General features: G+C 43.7%; 1 protein-coding gene across 1 annotated transcript in view; it reads right to left on the reverse strand.

Annotated features, from left to right (window-relative positions):
- Atp12a (ATPase H+/K+ transporting non-gastric alpha2 subunit) overlaps window positions 1-7,641 on the reverse strand; it is a 30,360-nt gene extending 22,719 nt beyond the window's left edge. The window contains exons 1-3 of the mRNA XM_078015743.1: window positions 7,050-7,641; window positions 6,223-6,381; window positions 2,689-2,748 (exon numbers count right to left, since the gene is read on the reverse strand). Of these exons, the coding sequence (XP_077871869.1) occupies window positions 2,689-2,748; window positions 6,223-6,381; window positions 7,050-7,058 (228 nt within the window). The 5' untranslated portion in view covers window positions 7,059-7,641. The remainder of the gene's footprint in view (window positions 1-2,688; window positions 2,749-6,222; window positions 6,382-7,049) is intronic.
- Window positions 7,642-10,098: the final 2,457 nt, after the last annotated feature.

Genomic DNA, 10,098 nt, shown 5'->3' on the forward strand with positions numbered 1-10,098 from the left:
AAGTATATATCTTTTCTCCACAGTTGTGTTGAGAACTAATTAAAGGCAAGGTCTTTAATCTTTTTTTTTTTTAGTGTGTTCTAGGGTCTAATGCTTTTTCAGTACTAGAAACTCAAATATTTTTTGAATAACTCAATTCCAAGTCACCAACTTGATACCATCACCCTCTGTTTGTAATTCCTTTTTCAGAATCTCAGAATCTTCATCATTCTCAATAATTGAACATTTCCACAGGGCTGTTTCAGAGACATTTCTGATAGTACAGTTTGCCTTTGCATCCATAAACTTCACCAACTGCATATCAAAAATGTAGTTAAGGCTAGGTGTGGTGGTACATGTCTGTGATTATAATTTTAATAATTCAGGAGGTTGAGGCAGGAGGACCTCAAGTTTTGAGGTCAGCCTCAACAATTTAGTGAGAACCTGCCACAGAGTTAAAAATAAAAAAGAAGTGGGAATATAGCTCACTGTTAAATCTCTTGGGTTCAATCCCTAGTACCAGAACAAACAAAAAGTGTAGTTAAGTCTATGATGGTTGCATTAAAACTGAATATGTAAAGACTTTTTCTTGTAATTATTCTCTAAACATTATAACACAACAACTATTTACCTAGCTTTTACAGTGTATCTGATATTGTAGTCATCTAGAGATGATTTAAAGTATATGGGAGGGTGTGTGAAAGATATATGTAAATATTATATCATTTTATAGAAGTTTCTGGAATCCTTGGGGAATCCTGGAACCATTCCTCTCTGGATAACAAGGGGCAATTGATTCAAAATAAAAATTCATCATCATCTCCTCTATATTACCTCTATATTTGCTTACCTTCATCTGCCTGCTACAGCATACCACCTGATCAAGTTCCCTTCTCCTTCTGCTTCTGTAACTTGGCTAATGGGATTAGGGATTCATTCAAACTTCCCTCCTACCAAATGCTGCTGGTAATTTCCTGGTCTCTTTCCTTCCCATCTTCCTGGGGCTTTCAGTTTTTAAATCCTTATTTCTTGATCCTGGCTTCTCATTCCTTTTTTTCTGGACCTTTCCATCTCTCACTTTAAAAAAAAGTCTTCTACCAGAACTGCTTTTTGAAAACCAATCTTATCAAATGTCTTCTATTTAGAAATTGTGCCCACTTACTTATACAATATAGCTGCTGTTCCTCAGTTTGCCCCATTATGTCCCATTGTCCTATTTAAGGAACACCTAAAAAACTGAGCCACAAATATATTACTTATAGAAACTTTGAAGTAAATATTTGTGAGTGATAGTTTGAGGAAAACAATAGGTGAAAGATTAGTGGTAAACATTAATATTATTAGTGATTATCACTAATATTATTAATGATAATAAATTATATAATAAACTCTAGATTATGTTTTATAACCTATTTTAATACACCTGTATCAATTTCATTGAAATATTGCAGAATTGAGCACTTGAGAATTAATGAGTTAATATGAAAGAGCTTGGCAGTTTCTCCTAAATGACATTCCCCAGCCTCTTCTCTACCTCTCTTCCTGGCTTTCCACATATACTAGCTCACAGAAATCCCAGATTGTTCTCCAAACCCACAATGTCCTTTTTGGCTCCCGGGTACTCTGTATATCTAGATTGTCCTCTTTAGTCCAAATTCAAACACTACTCTGGTAACTCTGGCCAGCATCCTTTCTCTTAATGTATAGATTCAACCTCTCTTGTGACACCCAGGAGGCATAAAGTGGACATTACATATACCTATGCATCTGCCTCTTTAAGGTGAGAGGTGACCTGTCCTTCTTTGTCCTGCCTGCTGCCAACCCAGTGTGAACCACACAGTAAGTATTTTTGTGAATTAAAAATACCAGATGGACATTATCTGTATTTTCTTACATTGAGACACCCAAACTTTTGTTTTATTTTGTTTGGTTTTCTAGTACTGGAGATTAAACCCAGGGATGCTCAACCACTGAGTCACATCCCTGGCCCTTTTTATTTTGAGTCAGCATCTTGCTAAGTTGCTTAGGGCCTTGCTAAATTGCTTTGCTGAGGCTGGCCATGAACTTGCGAGCCTCCTGCCTCAGCCTCCTGAGTTGCTGGGTTTAAGAGCGTATACCACCATGCCCGACAAAACACCCAGACTTTTGAAATTGAACTTGGATTTGAATTCACAGAAGGAAACATTCCTTTTGTGGTAGGGGAGTTTATAAGATACTGAAGTTTATAGATGCTGACGGAGTTTATAAGACGTTAGTGTGCTTGGAGACTTTGTTGCTTCTCAGAGAAAGCAGATGGGGCTCTCAGAGGGTTAATTTGGTTTCTCACTTTGTGACAGGAGCTTCCTTAGTCTCTTATAAGAAGAGCCCTAATGCACCATTATACTTCCTGGAGGCATGAATTAAAAACAATCTATGGCCATGACCATGAGGAAGCATGTGTACACACTTCTGAGGATACCAAAAAGATACCTAGGCATCTCAGTGAAGGAGCTCAGCCTGAACCTTGGTCAGGCCCACCAGCTCCCAGAAGATAACCATCCCAATCTCAGGGTCCAGGCATGTGAATGATGGGCAGTCTCATAGGTGTGGCTGCAGGTCACCCATCCTAACAGTGCCTCCAGTTTTCCATGTACCTTGAGCACACCACCTTACATGGTCAGGAGGTTTCTCTTTCTGACCCCACTCCCCACCATTTTCCTGGTGACTTACCCTGCTGATGTTTGTACCATATTTCTGTTCCAATTCTTTATCATTGAGTTTGTGGTCATCCTGGAGTTCATGAAAGGAAGGAAAATAGAGTGAATTAGGTCATTTCAAAAGATGAACCCCCAATCTTGAAAACTGAGAGGAAGTGAACCAGAAAAATGTAGTTTGGGGAAAAAGGGAGAAAGGGCCCTGGTGCTAGTGGCTATCCAGCAATGGAAAGTGCTGCTGCTGCAGAGAATCTTGTCCTTCTTAGTCTCAGCCTTCTTGAGAGTTCAGACTGCACTTGCCATTGACACCTAGAAGTGATTTTTTAGTTTTTGTAAGAGAAGAAATGCCTACCACTTCAATCTGGTCTCTGGCATGTGTTAGTATATCTAGCTAGATAATTCATTCAAACCTGGATGCTGGGACTGGCTGAGGGTGTTGAGCACACCCAAAACTGACAGTGTTTGGACAGTTCCTCCCTACTCATTGCGGATCTTTGTCAGAAAGAAGCAAACTTTTCAAGGAGTTCGCTGGTTGGAAGCTCCATGAATTAAAAATCTACCAGTAAACAAATGCCAGTAAGGCCCACACTGGCAAATTTTGCCATAGAATCATTTCTCATTCTTGGCACTACTGACATTTTGGGCGAATAATTCTTTGTTGTGGGCCCTCCACCCACCAACACCCTCCTGCTGAGTTGTAATAACAAAAGATATACCAGGACATTGTTAAATGTGTCCCAAATGGGACAGAGGGACTCCTCCCTCCTCTCCCTTTGAGAACCACCGAGACTAGAAAAGTCTTTCTGTAATAGAAAACCCAGAGATAACTCTTCCTCATGCCCCTAGAAAGCTCAGCACCCAGGAATCTCTACTTCCCCCATCTCCTAGGACTGGGAATTGAACCCAGAGGTGCTTTACCACTAGGCAACATCCCTAGCCTTTTCATTTTTTATTTTGAGATAGGGTCTTGCTAAATTACTGAGGCTGGCTTCTAACTTGCAATCTTTCTACCTTAGCTGCCAGAGTTACTGGGATTACAGGATCCTCCACACCTGGCCACCCAGGATTCTTTAAGCCCTGAGTGAAATAGATTTATCTTGTGACTGGTACCATGTCCCTGCCTGCCTTCCTTCCTTCCTCCCTTTCTTTTCTTTGGTATTGGGGATTGAACCCAGAGAGGTACTCTATCATTGAAGTACATCCACAGCCCTTTTTACTTCTCTCTCTCTCCTTTTTTTTCAGACTGGGTCTTGCTAGGTTTCCCAGGCCAGTCTTGAACTTGTGATCCTCCTGCCTGCCTCAGTGTCCTGAGTAGCTGGGATTACAGGCATGAGCCATTGGCATGAACCACAGGCATGAACCATTGCACCTGGTTTCTTAAATATGCAAAAAAGTTCCATGTTGCAATAAGAAATTATGCCTTCCAGTAAAAGATAACTTATTATTATAACCTTCATCTCAGTTAGATTCTGCTTTGCTCATTTATCCATTCTTACCAGTATCAAATAGTTGTTAATGGGGTTTCAGAGGGTTAAGTAGAGTTCTGTGCATAGTAAAGTACTGCTAAGTTAAGGCAGATCAGAGCCACCATTTGCATGAATGGGCCTGACTTTAAGGGCCATTCTATAAACCAGAGTACTATTAGCTTCACTCTCCTTCCAGCCTGAAAGAGAGCTTGGGGGAAGGTTGGGGGTGATGTGGTAGGTGTCTGGTGCACTCTCTTCTAGCTAGTACTGGCAGATTATTCATTCAGAGGTCAGAGAAAATTGATTTATCAGGGCTCTAATTTGCATTCAGGTCAGGGGTGTCAAAGCATTTAAGCATACTGTTACAAATTATAGGAGTCTTTTGAGAAGCCTGAGAAAAAAGAAGAAAGCAAGATATTCCTTTTTCAGCTTTTCAGCAGGAAAGCAGAGAAACACTCTGGCTAATAGCCTGGAAATGATTTTTCTATACAGTATTATCCATCTTCACAGATTGCTCAAAGAAAGGAGTCACATCACAATCAACAGGCATATGGAGAGAATGGATGTATTTTCATCATTCATGTAAGTAGCAATTTTAAGAAAGAATGGTATATATATAAAATATGCTAGAGATACACAGGAAATAATTACTATTCTTTGATATTGTTATTTTTCTTGCTTTATCTCATTTAACCATCTGAACATCTCTAAAAGGTAGGCACCAGTCATTTTAAAATTCTTTCTTTGCAAAATTTGGAAACAGATTTTATTGAATTCAGGTCAGACCAATCTCAGAGCTGTTTTTTGCTTTTCTTCCTTTATTTTCTTTTTCTTTCTTTTTTGTGTGCTACTAGGGATTGAACCCAGGGCATATGAGCTAGGCAAATACTCTATGATTGAGCTACATCTCTAGCCCTTTTAAATTTATTGGAGACAGGGTCTTGTCAAGTTGCCCTAACTGGTAAACCTCCTGTTTCAGCCTCCCAAGTATCTGGTTTTACAGACATGTGCCACTGCACTCAACTTCAGGGCTGTGTTCTTAAACGTCTGTCAGAATATATATGAACCAATGTCTAGCAGTGTGATACTGAATGCTTAACAAGCTCTTCAGGAAAGATAAATAGCTCTGGTTTGTGGAATTGGCCGATTCCTCTTCAGAGCCAGATTTCAAGCTGCTACCGTGACCTCAGTCAACTTGTTACCTGCCAAGTTCCTGAATGTTAAATAACCAGCTATCTAGCCTTGAATGAGCTAGCTGCATCAGTCCAGTAGTTGCTCAAAGATCATAGAGCTTTAAATTCTGCAATGGACTGTACAAGCAATCTAACAGAATCTCAAGCTCCCTGTGGAAGTTTTGCCTTTGGCATTTGTGAGATAAAATCAATCACATTTAAGCTCCAAGGCAGCTCTTTATTAAAGCTGCCAGCTTCAATAACTCCAAAGTTCTTCTATAATAATATTACGCTCCTATAAAGCACTTTAATTATAAAATTCTCATATCTCATGTATAGACTCTGCAAACTGTTCCCCCCTTTACGTAAAGCAAATGAAACTTCAGCAAAGCTAGCTTTTTTTTCTTCCAGTTACAGTTAAGGTGGTAGAGAATTGAGACTTAGATTCCCTGAATCCAAGCTCAATCTAAGTCCAACATTCCTACCACTGGAACTATTCTTTCTCATGGGCACACATACCCCAAACCTAGCAAGGCCCAGTGGCTTTGGTTTTCCTCCTGGGGGTTTCAACTCAAATGGTTTTCTTTATCAACTGAAAACTGACAAGTGGCTATTTATATCTCATTAAAACAACTGAAAAGGAGAAAGGTCTGGGCTATGCCTGTGGGGCTTGGAATCTGAAAATTTCCTCCTGCTGTTTACCAGAGACTGCTTCCAACCAGAACACAGGAATCCTGCAGAGGGACTGACCAGGACAGATATTATCATACCATTAAAAAAAAAAAAGATAACAAGATAACAAGTCTTAAGAGGATTCCAAATCCTTGAGACAGATTTTTCTCTCTCAAGAGAAAGGTTATAGAAAACTCTCAGGAGGAGGGGCAGCAGGACCTCAAGGTTACTGCTACTGACCAGATCAAGTTCTTTTTTAAGCTCCTCTTTTTGGTGACTCTTTTTGAGTTCCAAGGGGTCGTTCTTCAGGCCTTTGTACTTCTCCTTGTCATCCCCCTGGTCAGTCTGTGTAATGTCTTTAGTTCCATTGAGCTCCACAGAGTAAATTTCTAGTTTTTTCTGAAAGAGAAGCAGAAGTGTAATATAGGGCCCTAATGGGTGTTCTGAAGAGGTTCTGTTTGCTTTCCTGTGGTTCAGAACCTGCATAGAGTAAGAAACCTACCAGCCTCTTCATCCTCACCCGGAGGGGACACAGAGGAACAAGACTGTGGAGAGTGGCCCTCCTCCACCTCCCAAGAGCCCTCTCCTTCCTCTCTGGGCAAGGCTGGATTGGCAGAAACGAGCAGGCATCTCCTCCAGGGAACCCTCTCTGGGGCGGGAAGTAAATCACAGGGCTTCCTAGGACCTTGTTCTCACAGGTTGTACCTGCGCAGCCCCCTGTTTCTTGGAGAGGAGGTGCCTACTTAGCTTACTACCCTCAGTCCCCAGCAGGATGGGTTTATTGACAGGCTTTTCATACCATCACACCAGCATCCACCTAATCCTAGCCCAGTACAATCTTTGAATGAGAGACCCTAGAAGAGGTGCTGTGGAGGTAGCCTAGGACCCCTAAGACCTCCTCCCTACACATCTGGACTCTTTTCATTACCCAACCAGTTTAGGAGTGCCATACGGGGGGCTTGGTGGTTAGAAGAGAGATCTGCATACAGGGCATTTCTTTTTCTTGCCCTTTGCGCTCTTCCTGTAGGTTGGATCTGATCCCCACCAGGGGCTGAGCCTGCACGCACCTGGCGCATCTTGTGGCTGGCGGTGGTGCCGGAGAGTGGACGGGAGGGCGCTGGATGCCAGCAAGCTGCGGTGGTTGCAGTGGTGCTCAAGACCTGGGGTCGGGTCAGGCGGCCCTGGTGGTGGCAGAGACTGGGAGTCGGGTCTGGTGGTGGGGCAATGGTGCAAAAGCCGGGGGATGGGAAGGGACCTGCAGCGGGGCAGGGGTCGCGGCGGTCAGTGTGATGGGTCTTGCACCGCTCAGTGGTGCGTAGGGCCCGTGTCCGATGGTCTGGCGTTGGGGCAGCGGTGTTCAGCGCCGCGGTGTGCTGGCTGGAAGTCGGGTCCCCTCCTGTGGGGCGCAGGTGCACCAGAGCGGGTCCAGCCGCTGGGCTGGGATAGGGTCGGGTGGTGAGGCTGGGGGCCAATCCCGCGGTGGAATGTTGGTAGTCTCCGCGTGGCGGTGCACCAGCCGGGGTTCCGGAAGGGTGACGGCCGTGGCTGCGCTGGTGGTGCCGATAACCTAGGCAGCGAAAATCCCGCCCGCACCCTCCCGCAAATCACCCGCAGCTGTCGGGGTGAGCGTCCTATTAAAGGCTGCCTGCCCCGCCCACGTACCAACTGAAACGCAACTCACCTGGCTGGGGACGTTCCCAGGGCGGGAAACCAGAGGGCGCGCAGCCGGGGGAAGTAGGAGGGATCCACAAGGTCTGGGGTGTGGTCCTCCCATATTCTCGGGTTGGGGGGTTACAGGGTCTCCCGGCACGGGTCCAGCGACCTGGGTGCTCTGCGGGTGGAGCCGCTAGAGCAGCTGGAGTGCATGGCCCGGGTGCCTGGGGAGAGCCCGTGCTCCTTCAAGCGCGATTGCATCTGACAAGCTCCGGGCGCCCACACTCACTGTCCGAGCTTCAGTGAAAACCCATATCCAATTTTATTTTAAAAATGTAATTTCTTTACCAATAAAGGAATTTATAAAAATCTGTAAATGGAGTGGGGAGAATTGCAGTTCTCTGCGGTAAGAAAGTGTCGCAATTGGTTACCAAGAGAGGGGATTTAGATCAGCAAACGCGGGTCTCAGAGCGAATTCGGAGTAACGGAGAGAAATACTGAAGAGTAACTGGATTATTTTGCAGGATACAGAAGAGAATTTGGAATTTTGAAACAAATTTGGAAGTTGAGAATGGGAAGAAAAGCTGGGAGGGTATGGAGCTCATGCTGTTGTCGAAACTCGGATGACACCTCCCGTACACCTCTATGGAGATCTCTGAGTTCTCCACTGTGCTGTGCGCTCGTCCTCCGCTCCTTAGACCCTGCCGACCTCTGAAGTCTGAAGTCCTTCTACTGTGGAGCAGGGATGACACCATCGAGTCATTAAATCTTCAGAGCTAAGACGACTCAGGTAGGGATACACTTCACAGAGAGGTTTTAGAATTGGAAGAGACATTACATTCTAATCCAGACTTGAACAATAGTGGACTTTTGGGGAGTTCTGTGTTTTATCCTCTTTTCTGGGTGAAATGCTCTTCAAAGGAAAGAGAGTGGGGCATGGTGGCACATGCCTGTATAGACCCAGCAACCGGGAAGGCTGAGTCTCAGGAGGATGGCTGGAAACTGAACCCAGGGCTTTCATGCATGCTAGGTAAGTGCTCTGTCATTGAGCTACATACCTAACCCTCCCATGACTGTTCTTATTGACAAATATTGAACATCCTGCCACGATATATACTGCTATACCTAGCTCATATTAATCAGTTCATACACCTAATGGTATAATTTGGATCTGAAATATCTTCCCAAAGCTCAAATGTCAAAGGCTTGATCCCCAATGTAACAGTGTTCAGAGGTAGTAGAGACTTTTGGAGGTGGGGTCTAGTTGGAGGAAAGAGTTGGAGTGTTCCCTTGGTAGATATGTTTTGTCTTTGGCCCCTTTTTCTTTCTGGCTGCTGTTTGCTCCATTATGTGCTCTCTCTGATGATGTTCTGCTTTGCTACAGTCCTAAAAGCAATGGAACCAGCCAATCATATACTGACACTTTGAAACCATGAGCCAAAATAAATCTTTCATCCTTTTAAGTTGATTATCTCAGGAATTTTTTTTTCACAGAAATGGAAAGCTGATTAATGTATTGGAAACTACTAGGACACAGTGGGTGATGAGGAGAAATAGTATGAAATCGTGCCATTCTCTGTCCTCTAGGAACTGTGCTTAGGAGGCAAAGTTAGCAAGGAAACAATGGTAAATGATGCAAGAGAAAAAATCATTTAGGACCAAATAGTATAGACTCAAAATGCATTGAGAATATAAAGGAAAAAGATTTCTTTAGGGTAGTGCTATGATTTGAATGTCTCTGTGAAAACTGACATTGAAATTTAATCCCCTTCTAAGTTATGAAACGGTGGGACTAGGTGGAACCTTCAACAGGTGATTAAGTCACAAGGATTGTACCCTTGTGAATGGGTTAATCCATTCATGATTAATGAATTAGTGGGTTATCTGGAGAGTGGGTCTGTAATAAAAGCCAGTTTAACTTTGTCTCTGTGGTATACTCCTCTTACCATGTGATGTCCTTGCATCAATTCAGGACTCTGCAGAGTCCCCAACCAGCAAAAAGGCCCTCACCAGATGCAGCTTGTTAACCTTAGGCTTCCAGGACCATGAGCCCAAATAGGCCTTTGTTCTTTATAAACTACCCAGTCTCAAGTATTCTGTTATAGTAACAGTAAACAGATAAAGTTAGAGAAATGACATGATTTTTATTGCTTAAGAGAGTTATGCAGATTTTTTTTCTATCCCTTTGCACCATCCAAGGAAGGTGGGAAGAGAGTGAGAAAGGATGGCTGAATTGGGACCTTGTGTTTGAGGACTCCTCTGGGTGTCCTGAAAGCTCCTTCAAACTGTAGGGTGGGATGTCCAGTTGGCTACAAGGTATGGCTGTGAAAATATAAAAGTACAGGGAAGAGGTCCCAGGTGACAATGAGAAAAGGAAGCTTCACTTCCTGCTTCACATCCGGACTGGCGGTGCTTCTCCTGGCCACCCACCTTCTCCCTCTCCCTGGATTCCTCTCCTACACA

Source organism: Ictidomys tridecemlineatus, chromosome 6, assembly GCF_052094955.1.
Source record: "Ictidomys tridecemlineatus isolate mIctTri1 chromosome 6, mIctTri1.hap1, whole genome shotgun sequence".
Taxonomy (NCBI): Eukaryota; Metazoa; Chordata; class Mammalia; order Rodentia; family Sciuridae; genus Ictidomys; species Ictidomys tridecemlineatus.